Raw genomic sequence first — 24,696 nt, forward strand, 5'->3', positions numbered from 1 at the left:
TCTTGAAGTCCTGTTGTGAAACCCAAATAATGAGGAAGCCAAAACACCAGCGGAAAACCAGGTGTGGTGGCACACACCTGTTACTCGAGCATCAAAATATAGGGACACATGGATCTGAAGTTTAAGGTCATCCTTGGCTACACCAGCAGACAATTCAAAGTCAGCTTGGGATACTCGAGACCCTGTGATAAAGAGAGACATACATACATACACACACACACACACACACACGCGCACGCGTTTAAAATAAATACAGAGTTTTTAAAGACAGTCACAGTTGTATGATATGAAATTTAAAACTCCAGAAAGGGATTCCATTAATGCTCATATCCAAGCTGCCTCTCTCAAGTGCTGACACTTAGCCACAGGCTTCCCGTCTTTTCCTGTTTCCCCAGGAGGGACACTGCAGTCTTGCCATCCTGGAAGACACATAGCTCGCTGATGTACTGGATTCAGAATTTGTTTAGGATGACAGTGATGCACCGCGTTCCAGAGGATGAAGCGTCTTTTGCTGGAGGAAACTCCCTTATCTTTGCTTGTTCAGGATCCCTCCTCGCAGAAAGGAATGGATTTTTTTCTTTTCTCCCAGCATTGCTGGGTTTTGACAGAGACCTTTCTCCTGCTGTTATGTTTATAAACTTCCTCAAAGCTATGTTGAGGGTGACTATAGTTTTCTCTAATTTTTCTAATCTACAGTTCAGTCAGAAGCCGCAGGGTCAATAAAAAGATAACTAAATAAATTTCCCGATTCCCTGCGGATATTGGAATGCTCAGAACTGGATACCAGAGGTGTGTTATACAGATCTGTTTTAAAACCCAGGAATATCCCATTCAGCCTGAGAAGGTGGCTGACCCTGTATTTATTACTTTACCTCCTAGGACTGAGATACACACACAACCATACTAACAGCCTTTATTTGTGAAGAGCAAGCAGTGAAATTCCTCCAGCCACCATTGTGATAATGAGCACATAAACAATCATGAATGTAAAAGCTTGTGAACTTGAGGCCAGTTTTTCTTGGATGTAGATCAATCATGTGTATCAGTACAAGAGCTGTAAATCTTAAACCCCAAAGAGTAACACTGGACTAGGAACAAGGTAACTTCCAATGTTCAGTTAAGGGAAAGAATAGTAACCTCAGCACGGTGGCACTCCGCTGAGTCAGGAGTATTGCAAGGCTAAGACTTGCCCAGCTACATAATGAGTTCAAGTTGAACATTGGCAAAATAGTGAGCTCCTGACTCAAATTAATAATAATAATCATAATAGTAATAGATGTACCTCAATGGTAGTGTATTTGCTAGGCATAAAGTCCCGAGTTGAATTTCGAGTACAAAAAGAACAAAACAAAACAGACAAACAGAAATAGTAGGGGGTCAGTAAAGAACGAAAGACTGGAAAGATAAGTTTTGTGAGTAATGACTTCAATCTGCACTTTAGGCACAAATGAGGTTGATGACTTCACAAACCAATGAATCACTGAATTTCAGGTCGTAGAAGTACACAAAATCATATGAAATTCAGTTCCTATTATTAAAAAGTTCCCTTGGAACCAGTCATTAGAGGTGATGGGGTTTCATACAGTTAGGAGAAGTTGTGAAGCAAGACAGTGATTGACAGGTGCAGCTGGAGTTCAGAGAAGGGACACATCCTTCCAGACGGATTGACTGGGCACTAGTCCGTGGAGAATGCGATACATACAAACAAGATGGTTAATGTTTGTCAAGACCCTAGTTCGCCTAACGCCTGCAGCTGCAGTCTGCCTGGATACCATGTGAATGTGTGCCATGATCCTGCCCTAGAAGAATGTGCAAGCGGTCAAGAAAATGCCTCCTAAGCAGACAGATGCGCAAAGAGCAATTATCAACCTATTCCAAGATGACATTAGCAACGCTGGTGACAGAGGGGGCAGTTCATGATTAGCTATGCTAATTAGTTATGCAGCAAACAATGACTTTAGACATTAGCGGAGGAAGTGCTTGCGTCCCTGACCTATTTGCTGCATTCAGCAGAAACCCCCCCGACTGCTGCTGCCCCCACCTCTGTGGTTTGATCTCATCTCCCAACGCTAGTGTAGTTCAGGGCTCAGATTTGGTTTTCATAGTCTATAACCAACTGTGGGGCATCTGATCTGCTTCCATGGCTATAAATCCCAGCTATGTTCTGATGGTTGGCAAACCTCAGCCCAGACGTTGACCTGACGTCCTGTTCTGTGTATCTGACCCCTCCTGGGGGTAGCATAAATCTCTACTTGGTGACTAGAAGGCATCTCAGTTTCAAAGTGCTCAGTAGTATTTTCCTTTGAACATGTCTCCCGTCTCCAGTAACATGCATCCCCTGAAGTTCATGTGTTGAACTTAATTCTCAACACAACAGTGTTGGGAGAAGGAATTCCTTACCAAGGGCTCTGCTCTCCCAATGAGATTAATGCTGTTATGCAAGGGGATTGACTTAAAAAAATAATATAAACCCCTCTTTCATGCATTTTCTTCTTCTCTTCCACTCTTGCATGGGATGACAGATCAGTGATACCATCACTAGTTTTGAGCCTCTTGATCATGGATTTTCCACGCTCTAGAACTGTAGAACACATGTATCTGTTCTTTATGAATTCCCGCGTTTCCACTGGTCACTAACAGAAGCACACACTGGCCTAGCAGGCTATTTCATCTCAGCAAATGACAGCTCCATTCTTCCAGCCGCTCAGGCCACCCCCAGCCCAAGAATATCACTGCAAGCGCTTTAATTTTCTGTTATTAATCAAAAAAAATCTAGAGTGGGCTTCTTCACTCAGGACTCCTCAAGCCCAACCAGTCCCTGATCTGGTCTTTTGTCGCTTCCTTGGCTCCATCCTTCCTCTTTCACTGAGATCCCCTGCACAGATCTTCCTGTTTTCTGTGCTATGTCGGTCTGTCCAACTGTGAGCGTCTGTCCCAGAGTATATCTGGTGGTCATTGGGTAACTTGGCAACTTAGCTACAAGGCTTGTTTAAAAGCTTGCTGTCTAGCTGTGATATTGACTCAGCTGATAGGATGACTCAATTAGCCACTTAGAATCTAGTTCCTCCGCAAGAAATTTCACACATACAAATCAGCGGTCTTGAGAAACCTGATGAAATAATGACCAGTTTACCCCGCAAGGCTTTGTAATCTAGTAGCCAACTGTCTAAGTAAATGCCATAGTAATTAGAGAATCATCCAAGCACAGTGCTTGCCGGGGCTTCATGCCAATATCCCCTTTTCCTACTCACTGTGATTTCTGTTCTGTAAGCATCCCCTCCTCCGTTTCTCCCTCCTAAGGGCTAGTTCTGTCAGCTCGGAATGTCCTCCTGGAGCTCTCCCTCGCCCCTCTGTATTTCATGTATCTCCTGTTCTGTTCCTCTCCCAGTACCCTTATTTCTACTGAAACATCATGGGAAATTAAGAGTTTCTGAGGTAATCTCAGAATGTGCTAGTGAATACGTGCATCCAGGACTCACCGTAAGTCAATACCTGGAACTTCTTTAGGAAGGGCATGGGGCCAAAGATCTGTTAGGCCAATTTAAATGACACCCCAGTTGAATAGTGATAACAAAGGCTAGCATAAGTGGAAAAAATCCAAGTCGGACTCTACTTGACTCTACAATTTTTTTTTTTTTTTTTTTTTGCCAAACTGCTCCAAATAGAAGCACTAAAACTCTTTTAGGATTAGATGCCAGAAGCATTTGGTTGACAACAACTATCATGTTTTTCAAAAACAACATGATTTACTTTCTTTTGTGTTCTACAGGTATTATGTATACGTCATGAGTATGCATCTGGGACTCTGAAGAGGCGCAATTGTAATAATAAAATTAGAAGCCTAAAATAAAAATTGAGATCTGGGTTGTAATAACTGACCATTAAGAAACTTGATATTTATTACTTGCTAAAACTTGTTTTTAAAAAGATTAATTAATTAGTTAATGAATTGGGGTCTGTGTGTGCAAACATATGCATACATGTGTGTGGGTATTGCACCTATATGCACATGCAGACTGCAGAAGGGTGTTTAGTGTCTGTCTCTATCACTCTCTGCCTGTCTCTTTGAGTAAGGGTCTTTCCCTGAGCCTAGACTCACATTTTTTTTTCCTGTTGTGGTTGTTCAGGTAGTCTGGAAGCTAGCAAGGCCAAAAGATCTTTCTGTCTCTGCCCTTACTGGAGCTGAAGCTACAGGCCTTTGTGCGACACTCAGATTATCACGTGTGTGCTGGGATCTGAACTCTGATTCTCATGCTTGTATAGCAAGTACCCTTAACTGCTGAGCCATCTCTCCTCCCCTCCCCCAGAACTCATCTGAACCCCTGCAAGTCAACTAAACTCAGCCATGATACTAAAGAACTGTAGCAGGAGGAAATAATCACGGAAATGAACAAGAACTGATCCAGGAGAGCTACTTAAATAATAAAAATGGCAAATTAACAAAGAAGACTGTACTTGGAATTTTCTTTGGTTTCCCAACCAGCTCTCAAATAAAGATATGAAGACATTATTAATTATGAACATTCAGCTTTAACTTAGGCTTGTCCCATTAACTCTTTTAACTTCTGTAACCTGATTCTATTCATCTATATTTTGCCTCAGGGCTTTTTACCTTTCTTTCACTCTGTGTGTCTACCTTTTCTGCTTCCTCCATGTCTGTCTGTCTGGTCCCTGGCATCTCCTTGGCATCTCGTTGTTGTTTTTTTCTTCCCCAGCCTAAATTCCTCGTACATACTGTTCTTGCCTGGAAATTCTACCTATACCTTCTCCCCCGCTATTGGTTGTTTAGCTTTCTATTAGATCAATCTTAGTCAGGCAAGGTAAAACAACAACACATCTTTACATAAACAAATGGAACCCATCTTTACATAATTAAACAAACTTTCTGGGACAGAAGACCACAATGTTTCCACATAATCTTCCTTTTCATCAGTGGGAATGAGGTAATTGATGGCAGGAAGCAACGTTTATATGAAGTTTGAAGGTTTTAAAAACTCTTAACTGAGTTATGTACTCCTTTTGAATAGATAAACACCTGGAACCACATTACCCCCCCCACACACACACACACATACACACACACACAGGGTTCTGAAGAAAATACCTGAAATACCAGTGGTTACTTTTGGGTGAATGATGAGAGATTATATTTGTTTTCTTTTGTCTACATATTCTTAGTTTTCTGTAAGGCATATGAACAATTTCTAGGCAAATAACAGTTTCAAAGATTTTCAAATCTATTTTTCAAATCTATTTCCAGAATTTTCTTCCAGTCTTTGAGAAAAAATGTTAGTGGTTGGAGTTTCTATGAAACCTGAGAATGTTCAACTGCTCTTCCTTATGGCTTGTTTGATTTAAACTGAGTCGCCCATTTTAAGTGTTTGTTATTAAGCAGACACTTGCCAAGTGTAAACTAAAGAGGAGACTTGGTTCTGTCAGTAGATTTCCCACATAATACAAACAGCCAGACTAAGCAACACAGTTTGCCCTTGAAGCCATATCTAAGTAGGACATTATAAAATATCCACCTAATATGATATCTTGAAGAATCAAATTAAATTTTTGTATTTTTCTTGAGTTACTTTTGACATTTGCTTATTTTATTACTCAGAGCCAATGGAATGACAAAAAGAATATCTGCAGGCTGCCACAAAAGTAACTTCTAATTGTAAAAACTCAATTTGAATGATCAAATATTGATTGAACAATTGTGCGCACCTGCAGCACTGTATTAAACATAGGTGGACATTAGAATATCACAGGACTGCAAATATATTGAGAAAACTCAATTTTGACAGCAAGACAGAACTAATAATTATACCCTCTAACATTTATAATGTATGTAATGAGCTTCAATATAAATATATTATGTATATGCCTCATATGTAAGTATAATATATATGTATCTATGCATGGACATCAATATAAACAGAGAATGAGGCATTCAAGAGTCATGGACAAGCAAAGGAAACAAACAAGGGAGCTAAGACAAATCTGTAAAATAAGGAAAATCACTGTAACTTATGAATCTGACAAACATTGAGATGCAGAGTATGTAAGGAATTTTACAAATTCAATAATAAGAATATAATTCAATTCAAATTGGCCAAAGAATGGATAACTGTTTCTCAAGGAAGAAATTCAGTTAGCCAACAAACTTATTCAGAAATGCTCAACTTCATTAATGAGGATAGAAATGTAAGTAAAAAAAAAAAACAATTTGACATCACCTCACCTCAGTTAGAATGCTATTATCAAAAAGAAGATAAACGTCAAGCCAGGAAAGGGGTGTCTCATACACGGTTGGTGGCAGTGTGAATTAGGGTGGCACCAGAAGGGTGACAATGAGGTTCCTCAAGAAATTAAACCAGATCTACTATATGATCTATAATTTCTCTTCTGGGCGCATGTTCAAAGAAAAGGATACTAGTAACATTCGCATGCCTACTTTTGTTGCTGTATTTTGCACAAGAGCTGAGATTTATAATCAGCCCCGATGTCCATAAATGGACCAAGAGTGTATAACCTAACTTTTCTCAGTGCTGAAGCCAAATATTTGGCAAGAAACAATGTAAGGGAGTTTGTTCTGTGTTATAGCTTAGGAAGGGATGGTCATCATGTCTGGGAAGGCTTGGTGGAAAGGGAGTAAATCTGCAGTAGAGAAGCAGGTGTCCAGGAGGTGGCATCAGGCTATGGAACTTCAAAACCCTCCCACACTAATCCATTTCCTCCAGCAAGACGCCATTTTCTAAACAGTCTCAGCAGCTGGGGACCAAGTATGAAAGCTTAGGCACCTGTGAGGGGCATTCACATTTAAACCACAGCAAATAGGTCAAGAAAATGTTGTTTATACATATCCAGTTGCTTTATTCAGCCATTAAAAAATGTCATCCTCTTATTTGCAGGATAGTGGATTAGGATTGGGGACAGAATGTTGGGAGAAATAAACCAGTCACAGTATAACCAATCTCCATGCCCCCTCTTTTAGGTGGACATTGCAAGTTCTCTCTCTCATATATGAGCATTATGTGTAGAAAAATGCTTACTAGAAGCTGGAAGGTTCATAGGAGGGTAGATAGTAGGTACCCATAAGCAATTAAGATTAGTAAATTGTAGTTTCAGAGGAACAGCAGTACGGAGGGAGGTGAGTTCACAGTAATGTATTGTATATTGTATGCGTAACTAGAAGAGAGTAGGCTGAAGTCTCCCAATGCAAAGTAATAAAGAGATAGCAATGTTATGGTCCAATTTAATTCATGCATATTCCACACACGTATTGCAGTATTATATTGTGCCCCAAATATAGTGAGGAAGTATAATCATTACCTGTTAACCCAATTTTTTTTTAAATTTTAAGGATATGGAAGTGTTAACTAGCCCAGTTTGACCTATATACACTATATGTGATGTTAACTAGTGCAATTTGAGCTATGCATACTGCATATGTGTATTAAATTATTACATTATTCTATAAAGTTATGCAATTAAAATAATTTTTGAAAGACTGATAAAGTTATGAAAAAAAGATGAATCCTAATAAATAAGCATGAAATCCTCTTTGGAGGACATAATTGTTGGCTGAGAATTAAAATTATATTAGGCACATTTGGTTATGTGACAAAATAAAATCCAAACTAGATTAAATAAACAGAGCCAGTGGGTTTGCACGGGAAGGATTTCTTGCTTGTCAAGGATAGATTCAGGGGATAATATGATGTTATTAGGTATAACTTTCCTCACTCCATGGCCTTCTCTACATCAATGTTCTACCAAAGTTAACTGCAGAAACAGGTGGTTACATTTTATCCCTTTATGATAGCAAAATGTCATAAACAGTGACTTAAATAAGAGAAGCTTATTTCTCACAGTCCACAAATTTGTAAGTCCAGAATTAAAGTACCAGTAGATTCAAAGTTTGGTGATGGAGCCCTTCCTAGACATTCTAACTCTACATAATAAGAAAATAGAAGGAGTTTCTCCCAGGTCTCTTTTATAGACTAACTAATTCATTCATGGGGTCACCGCCCCAATGACAGAGCAATCTCACAAGGGCCTTCTACCACTTATTTTTTATTGCTATGACAAAACACCATAACCACAGGGTTGGTTGGGTATGGAGGTGAGGGAAGCTCTGGGAGGAGTTGGGGGAGGGGAAAGAATATGATCAAAATACATTGTATGAAATTCTTTAAACAAAAATAAAACATAAAAAGAATGCACTTAGGCTATAGTTTATTATGTTGAAATTTTAATAGAACCTTCGTCTGGCGATGGATGGAGATAGAGACAAGAGACCCACATGGGAGCACTGGACTTAGCTCCCAAGGTCCAAATGAGGAGCAGAAGGAGCGAGAACATGAGCAAGGAAGTCAGGACCACGAGGGGTGCGTCCACCCACTGAGACGGTGGGACTGATCTAATGGGAGCTCACCAAGGCCAGCTGGACTGGGAGTGATGGAGTATGTGATCAAACTGGACACTCTAAATGTGGCTGGCAATGAAGGCGGACTGAGAAGCCAAGAACAAAGGCATTGGGTTTTGATTCTACTGCATGGACTGACTTTGTGGGAGCCTGGTTTGTTTGGATGCTCACCTTTATAGACCTGAATGGAGAGGGGAGGACCTTGGACTTCCCACGGGGCAGGGAACCCTGATTGCTCTTAGGACTAGAGAGGGAAGGGTAGGTGGGGAGAGGGAGGGAAGAGGGAGGTGGGGAGGAGGTGGAAATTTTAAATAAATAAATAAATAAATAAATAAATAAATAAATAAATAAATAGAAATTAAAATTTAAAAACAAAAGAAATTTTAAAAGCAAAAACACACAATAAAACTCCATGGCCAAAAGTGACTTACGAAGGAAGAATTTATTTTGGCTTGTGTTTCCAAAAGATGAGTCCATCATGGCAGTGAAGACATGCCAGTGTAAGAAGCCAAGATGCTGCATCTTCCACCCACAAACAGAGAGCAGAGAGAGAACTGGAGATGAAGTGAGACTTTAGGCACTCAAAACCTGCTGCCCCTAGTGATGCACTTCTCAGCAAAACTTTGCCTCCTAAGGGTCCAGTAGCTTCTTCCACCAGTACCAACTGGGGACCAAATGTTGGGGATATTTCTCAGTCAAACCACCACAGAACCCTATCTCCCAATCCAATTATTTTGAATGTAAAATTTGAAGATATGAATTGGGAAGGGGGAAAATTGGAAACATTCAGTCTGTAGCACATACACTTAGAGATACCGGATTGACTGGTCAGCTAGCTAACATCCCTACCACAGCAAAAAGAGGGATGTGATCGGAGAATTCCAGCAGGATCAGATAGTACTAAAGACCTATGGGTCCTGTCATTCCTCTCAAATGCAAAAGAAAGGACAGAGAATTGGGCAAAACACCTAGACAAATATAATCCTTACCAAATTAGATTTAACTGGATAGTGTGTTATGTGAGGACAAGGCACTTTTGAGTACATGGGAGAGCTTGAACCATGATGTAAAAACAGGAAAATCAAGGAATAGATTGCCAGGTTCCTGTGGGGTACAAAGTAATTATGTATTAGTTATTACAATCTTTGAATTATGGCACTTTCATAAATCTATTTTCCTTTACTGAGAATTTTATATTTGGACATATACACATAAATATCATACACATTTGGTGCAAACTCAACATCTTGAAATTTTACTTTATAATTGAAAAACAAAATATCACATATATTTAAGTTTAGAAACATGATATCTTTATATATGCTTACATTATGAAATGGCTACATCACCTCAGCAATATATCTTTGTGTGTGTGAGGTAAAAACACTGGAAATGTACTCTCAACAATTTTTAGGTATATATCATAATATATGTAATAAATAATGGATCTCTTGAACTTGCTTCTTCTAAGAAAAACTTTATGATTTTGACAAGCAATTCCCAACCCCTCCAAACCTCTGGGATAATTTTTCTTTCTATTCTGTAAGTTTGACTTTGTTATACTTTCTAAGTAAATCAAGTAGAATTCATGCTGAAAATAATTTATTTTAGTCACTAATTTATTTTATTTATTTATTCATTTGTTTTAACTAATTTATTTTAGCCCAAGTTCATCTGCATTGTCACAAAAAATTTCATTATTTTTTTAAAAGACCAGTGGCATACCATTGGGTAAATGCAAACATCTGATTATCCATTGGATAGACATGTAGATAGTCTGTATTTCTTAGTTATTGTGAATGACACAAAAAGCACGACATTGCAGTGTTCTGTTTTGTGTTCTGATTTCGGTTCCCTTGGATATAATTTAGAAGTGAGGTCTGAATCACAAGACACCTCCACAGAGTTATCCACGGTGAATAAATCAATTTGCTTTCTCACCAAGAGTAGATGGGGTTTCCCTTCCTCCACATCTTTACCAATGCTTCTTATTGTTAATGGTTTCTTTTTTTAAAAAAAAAAGTTTATTAAAATATAAAAGTTTCCATTTTCGCCCCTCCTCCCAACACCCTCCCACACCCCCACTCCCTCTCCTCTTCCCTCTCCATCCCTAAGAGCAGTCAGGGTTTCCTGCCCTGTGGGTAGTTCAAATTTCTCCCTGCTCCCTTCAGGACCAGGAAGGTGAGTATCCAATCAGACTGGATCCCCAAAAATCCAGAATATGCAGAGGAAACAAGTCCCAGAGTCATTGTCAATGGCTTTTTAGAAAGACTTCGGGCCAGCCACATTCAGAGAATCCAGCCTCCTCCAGAGAATCTGGTAGGATCAACGCTCCTTCAGTCCCAGTCAACTGGCCTTGGTGAACTCTCATTAGATCAGTCGCCTTGTATCAGTGGGTGATCGCTCCCCTTGCGGTTCTGATTTCCTTTTTCATGTTCTTCCTCCTTCTGCTCCTCCTTTGGACCTTGGGGGGCTCAGTCCGGTGCTCCAATGTGGGTCTCCGTCTGCATCACCATCCATCGCCGGATGAAGGTTCCCTCTGATCTTGCCCTCCCTGCTCACGTTCTTCTTCCTTCTGCTTCTCGGTTGGACCTAGGGAGTTAAGTCCAGTGTTCCAACGTGGGTTCCCGTCTCTATCTCCATCTATTGCCAGATGAAGGATCTATGGTGATAAGCAAAATATTCATCAGTATGGTTATGGGCCAAGGCCAGTTCAGGCACCCTCTCCTCTGTCCAGAGAACAATCTGGGGATCTCTCCTTGGACCTGGGATCCCATTTACAGTCAAGTCTCTAGTAAACCCTAAACTGACTTCCATAGTTGAGATATATTCTTCCCTGAACCCATATCTATCCTTCCTCCCTCCCCCCGCCCAGTCTCCCGAGCATTTCCCATTCCTCCTCTGCTCCCTTCTCTCTAACCTCCTCCCCTTCCAACTACCCTCCCAACCCCCCATGCACCCTTGGTTACCTGGAACTCTTGTCTATTTCCAATCTCCAGGAGGAAAACTACCTGAATTTTCTTCAGGTTCACCTTCTTATTTAGCTTCTCTAGGATCACGAATAATAGGCTCAAAGACCTTTAATTATGGCTAGAATCCACTTATGAGTGAATACATACCTTATTCCTCTTTTTGGGTCTGGCTTACCTGACTCAGTAAAGCGTTTTTTTTTCTTTTTTTTTTATTTATTTATGTTAATGGTTTCAATACTAACTATCCAACAGATGTGAACTGATAAGTCATTGGGATTTTACTCTGTATTTTTGTAGTGATTTGTTATGTTGAGCATTTTGGCAAATACTTTCTGGTTACTAGTGTTTTGTCTGGAGAACTGCCTAGTCTCTTGTCCATTTTAACTCTGATGGTTTTGCTTTTGAAACTTTAGTCTATTTTGAGTTGATTTTTGCAAAGTGGTTAGTCAGTTTTCCTAGCACATTACTGAGAGAGTCCTTTCTTCACTGTTTGTTGAAACCAATTGACCGTAAATATGTAGGTCTGTTTCTTAGCTCCCTGCTTTGCTTGGTGGAATATGTGTCTAGATTTATGTTGGTACTATATCGGTTTGTTAACTAAAATATTATGGCATATTTAAACAATCACTGAAATTGCTAAAATGTTAATAAGAATTTGAAGATAACATAGATAAATGGAAAGACAGAAACATATTTCTGGGCAGAAAAATATTGTTCTTAAAACGTCCATACAACACAAAGAGATATTTATCAAAACTCCAAAGATATTTTCTCAGAAATAGAAAAAAGAATGATAAAATTTTTATGAAACTATAAAATATCATGGATAGTCAAAGTACCTTTGAACCATAAAGAGCTAATAGAGTTACCACATTACCTGGTTTTAAATCCTTGCAATGGCTTGAATGTGATGTAAATTTCTATTTGAAGGATATCCCATGATAAACACTTCTGCGAAATTAAATTGTCAGCATCAACCCTCAGCTTTAATTTCTGTTTCATAGATATGAATAACTATCGATTTGTCTTAGGATAGTGCTTTCCTAAACTTTTTTCAAAAGTAAATTTTAGTTCACTTAAAGCAGAATTTGATTTTAAGCTCTTAGAACATTGCCTGTTTTGAGTAAATGATTAATAAATATATGTGGATGTTTCCATGAATTTATAACAGTAATCGTAAAACCATCTATCACTTTTAAAAGCCGATTTGGACCAGATGTTTGTTTGTTCCTTGGCACAGCCGTGCCTGGATGTGAATTCATTTTGTGATTCACAGAGTCCCCAAGGGCCCGTGGTGATAGGATTGAAACCAGGCCAATTGATGTTTTAATCCTTTCTGTCCTTCAGGAAGAAATGGAATTAAAAACTAAGTTTCTGTTGTTCAGAGTTTGTTGCACTGAGCTAAGATTATAGATAGAAAGTAGTCTTAGATTCTTGCTAAATGGATTTATAATCTGAATTAGATATACAGGATAGTGACCTTGGCAAATGAAAGGTAGAAGGGGCAACTTGGAGAAAAGTCAGCAGAAACTGAAGAAGTTCAGAGATGACGGCCAACTTGTGAGTGGTGTTTGCTGACCTTTATGTGGGGGGTAGGCCTGCAAGGTCATGGTACTGGATCTGTCTTAGTCTCCGTGTATAACTCCACACATGGCACCTTGCTTTACTCTGTATTTCTTCAAGATGGCTCATATTTCACAGTGCACTCCAAACTGATAAATAATAAAAAGATTGCTTGGTACAATAGGTCTATATGGTTTTGACCAGTTGATGGTAAATTATTAAATGATAATTTCATACATCTTAGCTAACATGAGCCAGTAATTGTTATGTGCATCTACACATTTTGTATGATATTGAGTTTATAAGAGAGAAAATAGAAACCCCCCAAAGTCCTAGATTTCATGCAAAAGAGCCACACATATCCTTTCCTCCTCAGTGAATCCTTAATGAAGGGGTATTATTGGAGACCCCGGATTAGAGACCTAAAAGCCAGTCTTGATTGTAATCACAATGTAGCAATTAGTGTACAGATGTAGATAATTTATTTAAGTAATATATTTTTCAGTGCTAGGAGCCAGATTCAGGGCTTCATGCACTGAAGTTATGCAGCACTTCACTGCTGAACTACACCTACACTCGGTCCTAATAAACTCAGAATACATAAAAGTAGTTGGGAAATCTGGGCACCGTGGCACACACCTTTAATCCCAGCACTCAGGACATAGAGGCAGGAGGATCTCTGTGAGTTCAAGGCCAGTTTGGACCACACAGTGAATTCCAGGATAGTCAGGGCTATGTACAGAAAAAAACCTGCCTCAAAACAACAACAAAAAGTACTTGGGAAAGGCTGCCTAAGGTTAGACTGAAACATATAATTGAATGGATTTGATGGCGAGTGAGTTTGGGGGTCATCTCAAGGACAGTGGTGATGACATAGGGACAAGGAATTTGTCAGGGATGGGTGAGATAAATGTCTGAAGTATAGCTGTGTGGCATATAACCAATGCAGTCATGGTGTTTGACAAAGATTCAATGTGAAGTCATCCTTTCAACTTCAGTGGCAGAATGTGCTTACCAAAATAACAGGCTTGTACGAGATGGAGAACACACACTGACTAATGTCCAGAAAAAGACCAATATACTGATCACTTTTCCCTGCTCTAACAGACTTTGAGGACAAAATCTTCAGCCTTCATCAGAAGAACTCCATCGACTCCCCCCCCTCACCGTCGTCACTCCCTCCTCCTCCCTAATCCTCCCTGTGTGTGTGTGTGTGTGTGTGTGTGTGTGTGTGTGTGGTATGCATGTGTGCAGGTTCACTCACCTATGCTTGTGTGAATGGAAGCAGAGGTGAAAAGGAGGTGGGCATCTTGAAAGCTCCTCACCTTTCTTTTTGAAACAAACTCTATAGTACAGCTGTTTTCAACCTGTGGGTCACAACCCCTTTCAGGCAGGAGGATCAAACAACCTTTTCACAGGGGTCACCTAAGACCATAGGAAATATACAGATATTTATATTACAATTCATAGGAGTAGCAAAATTACTGATATGAAGCAACAGTGAAAATAATTTTGTGGTGGGAGGTCACCACAGCATGGGGAAATGTACTGAAGGGTCACAGCATTAGGAAGGTTGAGAACCACTGCCATAGTGCATTCTGGAGCTCATGGGTCCTGTCAGGCTACACTGGCTGACCAGTAAGCCACAGGGGTTCTCCTGTCTTTGCCAGGTTGGTGCTGAAATTGCAAGCATATATTACCACACCTCACTACGTAAGAGGATGCCAGGGATCCAGACACATGTCTTCATGCCTACACAGCAAGGTCTTTACCCACTAAACCATCCCATGGGCCCCAGGTCAAGGAAAGAGAGCCTAAAAACTAAGGGACTCGGGTGTCTTGCTCTTCTGATTTTGCTGACCTCTCTATACAGCCCTGCTTATTGCCTTTGAAGCTCCTCTATGGTACGCTTACTGATCACCTCGCTGCCCATCCATGACCTCAGTCACAATAAACCGTAGAAAAATGGCACAAATTCCTGGTTTTCTGTTGTATACTAACCTCAGCTGATCCTACACCAATGTGGGTCTATCCTGAATCAGCATAATTTAATTATGACAGAGGAAACACTTTTTAAAATTAAGACCAAATCAGAGTGTTTGCCACCACACTAAGATTACTGAACACGGTCAGCTAAGCCTCTCTCTGCTCGTCATTCCCTATGATCGGATCTCTCTTCCACTACGTGTCCTTGGCATCCTCCTAAATAGAGAGGTGTGGTAATATAGGCTTGCAATTTCCACTACATGTCCTAGGACATAGAAGGTATCTGGTGAAAGACGAATAAATAAGATTTCATGATAAACATATATGAGTATAAGAATGATCACACTGAGTTTTGAGAATATGCCTGAGATTATAACATATGACAAATCCTTAATTAGTATATTTATCTCAGAGGAAAATTTATTTGCCATCAGTTCTGTGGTTTAAAACACAACATCTGTGGTTTAAAACCGCTTTGAAAATAGTTACTTGAAAAAAAAAGATATGGTTTGATTTCTGCAGTGAAAACAGTAAAATTTCCTATTTTTATTTGTGTGTGTGTGTGTGTATTTGTGGGCTATGACATATGTATCACGGAGACCAGAAAAAGGTTTCAGATCCCCTGGAACTGGAGTTGCAGAAAGTTATAGGCAGTCTGGTGTGGGTGCTTGGATTTGAACTCGGGTCTTCTAGAAGAGCAGCAATTCCTCTTAACCACTGAGCCATCTCTCCATCCTGACAGTAAAACATTCTAAGTTGAGTGGTTCATGCTTGCATAGAGGTCAGTTAATAAAAATGCCGTTACGTCTAAATCTTCCCAATCTGATTTATTTTGAAAAACAGTGCTATACACTCAAGTCAAATATTTTTTGACTTGAGTGTATAAATTGACTCCATCAATTTTTGTTGGTGATGTTTAAGACAGAGGTATAATACATCATCATAATTTCTTTGATGAAAATCTATACATTTATGCAGTACATTTACATTTAGAAGTCCTTAGTGAGCATGTTCACAGAGCAGGATGAGGGCTGGAAGGTAGAATTCTTGCTGTTTAGCAGAAGGAAGTATGGTGCACAAATGGCTCTCTTCCGATTGGCTGATGCTCAGAGGTTCTGCTTCTTCAGGTTGACAGGTTGGATGTGGAGGGCTTGTTTAGCAACATCGAATCCGTCCACCAGATATCTGCCAAGCTACTGTCCTTGTTGGAAGAGGCCACAACAGACGTGGAACCGGCCATGCAAGTAATCGGTATGTTTGCTCCTTCTTGATTTCTACAGTACCACAGGAAACAGTATTTTAATAACCCCCTGGTACTTTGGTTTTATGTTTCTGACGCACAAAGCTTCCCAGGAGATATATAAATGCCGAGTCTGCCTTCGGGTTCATGGTAATTACACAAACTCCACGTTTATCTCCAAATGGGTTTATAACCATTTGCCGAGGTCCCTCAGTAGCACTGAGCACAGACGGAATCGCGTTTTAGTTTTCACCCTTTCAATCTCTCTGCTTTCTAGATGGTCTTTCAATTTGTTTTATGGCTGGAACTTCCTTGGTCCTTAAAAAATCGAATATTTTAATAGCTATTCTGATTTCAATTTCCATGGATTTTTTAATCTTAAATTTATAAATTTACTGATTTTAAATACTTTACATGAAAAGTATGTGATCTCCAAGGAACTTAGACACCATCTACATTTTCAATTTTCCACTTTACTCTTTTTTCTCTTATTTTTAACTTTTTTCATTGATTCTTTATGGATTTCACATCATGCATCCTGATACAACTCATCTTCCTGTTCCCTCGCTTCTGTTAGCTGCCCTTACAACCTCCCCCCCAAAATAAAATTTAAAAATAGAAACAAAAAGCAAAAAACAAAAAACCCAAATTGTCTCAGCTTGGAAACTGTAATGTGACAGAGTGAGTCACGGTGTACCCTTTAGTACATACATCTTTACTTGTAAGTGCTCAATTCAATAAGCCATTGGTCTGGTTCGAGGCCTCTGGTTTCTTCTACATTTGGGTACTGGAACTCCTCTTGGACATCCTATTGTTGCTTTTGTCATGGAGATCCTAGAACTTTGGATCTACAGGTCTGGACCCTTCACATGCTCCCTGTGTGTATACATACATATCTGTGTGTATCTATACATTTACAGTTTTTATTCTGACAAGGTTTTTAAAAATGACTACAGAGGATATTACATGAAAAATATTCAGCTTAGAGTCTATTCTGTTAATGTCTTCAGCTTTGCAAATAACTACTTGAAGGAGTTTTATGTATCAATACACAGTGCTGTGTAGCTTATGAATTCCTTTTAAAGTGATCATTTTGTAATTTTACATTTATTGCATGTTATGAAAGTATTAGAACAATTGAGGATCTATAGGGTAAAGATGAAGGATTGCTTGTATGCTCCTCCAAACCCATTGTCACTCCTGCAAGTGATCATTGCTGTTAATCTGTGCAGAATGTCCCTTTGACACACACACACACGCACACGCACACACATACACACACACACTATCTTTATTGAATCCTCTTTTTTGTAGATATTAAAGTTATAGTTATAAAGGAACAAAATTATTCTTATTTAATATCTATATGGGTCCAAAATTTAGGGAGCAAGCTGATCTTATGAAAAGGCAAATGAAAGAATTCAGTCGGGTTTAAATTCTATCTTTCCTTGCGATTCAACATCCCCAACAAACTGTATTAATGTTTTCTTTCTCTGAGACTGTACACATCTTCCTGTTAGCAGAGATTCCCTAGCCATTCATCAGTTCATCCTATGAATAGGTCTGAGCAGCAGCATGCTTACAGAGGACGATGCTGTGTGGTACTGTTGGGCAGAGTGAAGTGAAAAAGATCCCCTCTGACTCTCCTAAGCTCACAGGGAGCTCTCTCCTTGAAGTGAAGGTGTGTGTCTGATCCTCATCACAGTGCTTTTGTGCTGCTACAATCCCTTAATGCGAACATTTTGAATAGGAATAAAGGAAGGACTACAAGATACTGTATACATTTAAAGTTATTCATTATGTTTTGAGAAGTATGGTCCACATTGGGCAAAGGTGTTTTTTGGAACTTTCTTTCCATTTAGCACTAATAGAAAATAGCAACACATTTAAAAAATGGTAAGTGATTAAGCTAATGTGAAGGATTATTTAGAGGCGGAGTAGGGAATACATCTGGGGAGGGTATTGAAAACAAATGTGAAATTCAGGTAATTCAACTTCGAATGTCATCTCTTCCATGGCCTTGACTGAGTGAAGAAGTGTACCACAGTAAATTGGAATGCAGCCTATTTCCTTTCCTGGCACTTTGGAGTGCCACATGCAGGGCACCAGCTAATACAGTGAGGACATATGGACCTGAGGAGCTAGAAACGGCCCCACATTGTTCTGGTGGCCTTTGGGGATATATTTGAGGCTGCAAACCCTTCCGCCCTCACTGGGTGCAGCAGTTAGTTGCGCCATGGCCTATGCTGTGTGGCATACACTATGGCCTCTGAGAAGCATGAGGCCATCAGAATGTCTATCGCTAGAGTTGGTGGGACATGCAGGGATTTCCAGTTAGATATGAATGAAATGTGTGCAGGCAACAGAGAGACTGGCAGCTTTGCGTGGGCGCTTCTGCCTCTTCCTGCAGCAGCAGTCAGGACACTTGTTGTATGTTATGTGTCTTGTAGCACGATTCTAATTGGCATTAATAATAAAAACTTGGAGTCAGCTACCAGAGGTTGAAAGCTGAAGGATCAGAAAAGTGAAACGGCCAGTCCCTAGAGTTCTTACCTCTGCCAATGCTCAGAACAAAGGGGGGATCCTGTCCTCAGACTGCCTCCTCAGACTGACTGCCTCATACTGGACTGCTCCTCAGACTTCAAGGAGCTCCTGTCTCCTCCCTCCTTATATTCCTCTCTCAACCCAGCCATATTACTCCTGTCTCCACCTCACTAGTCCTGGGATTAAAGGCGTGGGATCCTAAATCATGGGATGGATTCCCTTTGTGTGAACTCTGTTTCTCTTTTAGAATGGATCGATTTTGTGTAGCCCAGGGTGGCCTTGAGTTAACAGAGATCCATCTGTCCCCCAAGTCCTGGAATTAAAGATGTGTGTTACTACTGCCTGGCTCTAGTGGCTTGGCTTTGCACTCTGATCTTCAGGCAAGTTTTATTTGTTAAAACACAAACAAAATATCACTACAAAATCCACCCCTCTTGTTATTATTTGGTTATACTTATTCTAATTGTGCAATAAACCCTTCAGATATAAAGACTTATTGTAGTCACATAATGTAGGTGTTGCTTTTTCTGCTTCTCAAGAAAGTTGATGCTGAACATATGAAAATCAGAATGCTTACCCCATATACCATACAGACCTTAACATAGCCGTCACTAACCACAAACTAACCAGGAGACAGATATCTGCTGAAGAAGCAGCAGCATTCACGTGAGAAAACATTAGTCATTGTTTTAAAAAGATTGATCAAGAAAGGTGATAGTATGCACAGAGCTGCTCAAAGCGTGTTTACACACCATTCCAAAGATTGTTCATGCGCATCAGATAACAGCTGCTCTCCACTGATTTCATGCAAACTTATTTCCAAGGTTCCTTGATCCTATAAAACATATAAAAACAATGGCTACTAGTGAGGTGACACCATCAATAAAGGTTTTGCAGTTTAATGCTGGGTGTATCTGTTAATAGAGAAAGCAAGTATGGAATGCCAGTTCATTCTAGTAATAGGTATAATATTTATTATAATTCTAATAATAGGTATTTATATTTAAATAAAAATTGCAGAACCAGAAATGAATTTGGTGAAATTTGTTATTCAAAAATTGATTGTCTGATCTCATTGTAAACATTACTGTAACCAAGTCTTAAAAATCAGTATTATAGGAGTTGAAGGGATGGATTAGGAGTTAAGGGCACATATTGCTTTTGCAGATGAATTACATTTCACTCATGGTCAGTTCACAAGCACTAGTAATTCCAATTTCAGGATCTTGACACATTCTTCTGCCTCTGTGGGCACCTGCACTCATGTGCACATACACAAATACAGACACACACACAAAGACATAAATAAAAAGTCAAACAAATCTTCAAAAATATGATATTGTGAATTCAAGTGCCAAAATAAATCCACATAGATAAAGCAAAGGATCACAGGAAGACATGCATACACCACACACATACATATACCATAAAAAATAAGTGCATACAAATATACAGTCAGTATTTAATTGTAATCAATACAACTCAAAGAATATCAACAAACAACAAACATATTGATATCCATAACTGGGAATAAAAACCAGCTCTCCAGTAGGTTTCAATGTATAAAGACAGAAGTAAAGGAAAATACAAAAATCCACTAGCAAGCAACCATCATCATTATAGCTGTTTCGTATAAAATCCACTAGTAAATATGATATATACTGCCTGCAAGTTAGAGAACTGTAGATGGGAGTTTCTGTCCTGCCTGATCCCGCAGCCATTTAGTCCCAAAGAAACACACAGAGGCTTATGTTAATTATAAATTGTTTGGCCTATTAGCTCAGACTTATTATCAACTACCTTTTACAACTTAAATTAACCCATAATTCTTATCTATATTTAGCCATGTTGCTTGTTACCTTTTCTCCGTGCAGCATTTTCGTCTTGCTTCCTCTGCTTCTGGATTATGACTAGAGACTGAATTCTTCTTCCCAGAATTCGCTTAGTCTGGTTGCCCCATACTTCTTGTCTTGCTCCTGGCCAATCAGCATTTTATTAAACCAATGCAAGTGACAAATCCTTACAGTGTACAAGAGCATTATCCTACAGCAGAGAAAACAGATTTCTCTTCTTCACAGAAATCTCAAGGTTTCTCTACCAGTAATTTCTGACATCAGAAAGAAGCATGGTAACCTTATAGCAAGAAACATACTTAAACCAATTGATCAAGGTCAAGAATCGTGGGAATATCAGCCTCACATCACAAACCTTTTGCATTGTGACAGATACAGCATTATATCTGTGGTCTTTGCCTCCAGGGGGTATAGACACATCCAATCAGAAGAAAGCATTCCACATATCCAAAAAAAATCTTGATGATATAAACAGATCAGTTTCCTTTTACTGACAGTTACATTGTGGTTATTTGCTATATTAACATAGGAAAACTGTGTACAGTGTGTGTGGAAACTGTATTGCCTCTGTATTTACTTTATTAGTATGAAATATCAATTCAGATTTTAAATAAAAAGCAACACAGTTTACAGAGAACATTCAATTAAAGATGCTTTTACTTCTAAATTTTCTAGTCATGACTAGAAAGATTACAGAAATATTTCAGAAAATTGAAACAATAAAGATATACTTTTAAAAGCGTCAGTTGGAGCTTTACTCTCAGGGCCCCTCACCTTTGGTTTCTGAGCTGGCCTCCGATGCTAACAAAAGAAGACAAAGTGATATTTTTCATAACTGCATGGCGAGTTCTACTCCATGATCATAAAGAGAGAAACTCAAACTACTCAGTCATTCCAAGAAACATAGAAATGGCCTTAGACAGATGAGCACAGTAATCCTCGGCCACCTGACCAGACACTGCTGCTCAGCTGACTGTAAGGTATAAGTAAGTCTGTCAGCACCACAGAGAGATGAGCCATCTAGTGAAACTGCCCAACCCTCATCCCAAGAACGAGAGCAAGCAGTTGTTTTCAATTGTTTAAGTTTGGGGATGATGTTTTTGCATAACAAGTAGTTAACTCCTACAGAACCCCAGAGAAAAACTATTCCAACTCAAATGCTGAGGAAAGTTTGATTTAGAATGTGGTATTTGCATTGGACTTGACTAATTCAGAAGGGTAGCAATTACATGCAAAAGGCCACCTCTCTCTCTCTCTCTCTCTCCCTCTCCCTCTTTCGATTTTTTGAGACAGGGTTTCTCCATAGCTTTGGTTTGTGTCCTGGAACTAGATCTTGTAGACAAGACTGGCCTCGAACTCTCAGAGATCTGCCTGCCTCTGCCTCCTGAGTACTGGGATTAAAGGCCACCATGGCCCAGCTGCAAAAGGCAGTCTTAATGAGAACAGAGTAAAGGCCCTGTGTCAGGAGAGTATGGGAAGGTCTTGGGAAGTCCATCAGCATTCCAGTGCGTCTTAGACGCTGTGCAGACGGCCTCTGTGATCCTCCAGTAGGATGCATGTGTCAGCGCAGAGTTCAATGGCAATTCCTATCACTAAATCTCTTATTGCTTAGTTTTCATAATTTAAACTGTTTGGATCCAGTGTGGATTTTAAAGCCCACCTTGTGTTTTGGCATTAAAATCCAAACAGTTCTCTCAGCGCTCTCAGACCTGCAAGCTTCTGTATCTATTTATAAACTTGAACCTCATCCAGACACCAAGGTTTGTTGAGTAACTTTCTCCTCCTCATTTATCGAGGTATCTAGTGGATCTGGCATGGCCGCTGTGAGTCACAAGCTCATCCTTGCTGTCTGAGGGCACAGGGTTGAAACACCTGTGCTTTTCATTTTGCGGTAGCATGATTTTGGGAACATCTCAGCCAATCAGTTTGAGTGAGGTAACCCAGACCCAGGAAGACAAATATAATATACACTCGCTCATAAGTGTTTTTAGATATAAAGCAAAGAAAACCCAGCCTACAATTCACAATTGCAGAGAACCTAGACAACAATGAGGACCCTAAGAGAGACGTACATGGATCTAATCCACATGGGAAGTAGGAAAAGACAAGACCTCCTGAGTAAATTTGGAGTGTGGAGTTCATGAGAGAGGGTAAAAGGGGAGGGGGTGAGAAGAAGGAAGCAGAGAAAATTATATAGCTCAATAAAAGCAATAAAAAATAAAGATGTAATTTATAGGTAAGAAATATAAAATGTAGAGAAACAACACGAAGAGAGGAAGAGAAATCGGTTTAGCCATCCCCAGTATCCCAGCCAAGACACACATCCAATGTCTGTCATGGCACCAGACTTGTGAATGGGCCATCTTGGCCGTCACTCTCCAGTGTTGTTCTCCCATAACTGCATTCTCAGAGAACATGAAGTGAAGTCAAAAAAGTCATTCAGCTGAGTCAAGTGAGCCCATAAAACAGTAACAAAAAATCAAAATGATTGTTTTAATCCAATATTCTTTGGAACAATGGTTTGTTAATAGCCTTCGAGAACCCACATAGCAACTGTGTTATCTGAGATATGTTTGCACAATTGTGACTCTTCAAAGTATTCTAAAGAAGACTGTCAAGAATATACTGCTTTACACACTCATCTCATATGTAATGTGTAGGGAACAGGACTAGAAGAACCTTGTGGAAAGGAAACTATAATTTCTCATTGCTTTTTCCTGTGGGTGAGTTTGTATGCAGAGGAAGACAGTTTGGAGTTTCCCGTACGTGAGGTGCAATAGGTTAGCCACCATCTCAAAGCTTTGTCTCTTTTAATGGGGGCAGTTTGCAGCCCAGATGTAAAATAAATATATTTATATACATATGCATATGTATACAGATACATATGTGTCTCTAAGCAGAACACTCCTGAGACAAATTATTAGTTATTTGAGAATTCATGCCATGGTGTCCTGTCAGAAATACTTCAATGTGGGGTCAGACCTTTAGTTTTTATTGGAAGTTCTTTTAAAGCATTGTCTTGACTGGATTTTAAAGTTAAATTTGCAATTTTTGCTTATTAATACAATTAACTTACTACTTTAAACATTTCACACACCTTCCAAATGAAGCGTTATGAATCAGTATTTATCCTAAAATATTTCCTTCTAAAGAAGAAAGGGAGCATAGTGTATTGGTTAGAATTAAGTTCATCTGGGAGAAAAGATAAACAAAAACAAAGCATCTGTGGTGTGAGACATGCTTATTTTTCAGTGATACAAAAGCCCGGGGGCAGCTTTGCATCACCTCCAAGTTTTTGCATCACAGAGAAATAAGCATGCCTTCTTAACACCAAAAATATTTGGAGCAACCAAACTTTCTATTGCTATAGAAAAGCGATAGAATATGGCTAGGTGGTGGGAGGTGAGGGCAACACACTCTGCGAATCCCAAATTTCGATCTCGGCTACATTGCTCCCTGAGTTGTATAGTCATGTGTTCCTGAGCGATGGATCACGTACTAAGAAATACACCACCTTTGTCACATGCAGACATCGTAAATTGAAGTTGCAAAAGCCAAGAGGGCAACCGCATATTTTCATAATGATATACATTAGTCAAGATACACAATATAGAATGGGGAAAATTGTCTTGGAATCATGTGCCGATGCACAATCTACCATTGATTGGCCTAAATGTCATTAAAGCACAAGACTGCTCTTGGCTCTGTTGATTTTTCCTAGTCTCCGAGTACTTACTGTGCCTCCTCTTGCTTCTCTGAGACCTCATCTTCTTGTCTCCTCTTAAGGTAAGAGCTCACAAAGACTGGATCTTCACACCCTCTTTTCTGTCTCTCTCTGGCCTTCTTTGTCACCACCACATTAAATCTATGACTTCTATGACCCGCAGTTGGCATCCTCTATCACTCTCACGTCATATACTTCTTCCCTGGATTCCATACTCACGTATGCAGTCCGCACAGGACGGTCCCACCTGACCACATAACGAGCAATTCTCAATCAGTCCATCTACAGTAAAATGCGTCGTGTGTGCACCTTAAGCCTCCACACGTCATCTTTGTTCAGCCGCATGTGATCCTGGAATCACGCCTTGCTGTGCGTGTGTTCTCACTGCCCCT

General features: G+C 39.6%; 1 protein-coding gene across 2 annotated transcripts in view; it reads left to right on the plus strand.

The window, feature by feature from the left end:
• The window catches only part of Arhgef38 (Rho guanine nucleotide exchange factor 38), a 103,166-nt gene that overhangs the window by 35,049 nt on the left and 43,421 nt on the right, over nt 1–24,696 (plus strand). For both annotated transcript variants that reach the window (XM_085677698.2, XM_048456751.3), the window contains exon 3: nt 16,071–16,194. In XM_085677698.2, the coding sequence (XP_085533824.2) occupies nt 16,071–16,194 (124 nt within the window). The remainder of the gene's footprint in view (nt 1–16,070; nt 16,195–24,696) is intronic.

Source organism: Myodes glareolus, chromosome 17 (genome assembly GCF_982192425.1).
Source record: "Myodes glareolus chromosome 17, mMyoGla1.1, whole genome shotgun sequence".
Classification (NCBI taxonomy): domain Eukaryota; kingdom Metazoa; phylum Chordata; class Mammalia; order Rodentia; family Cricetidae; genus Myodes; species Myodes glareolus.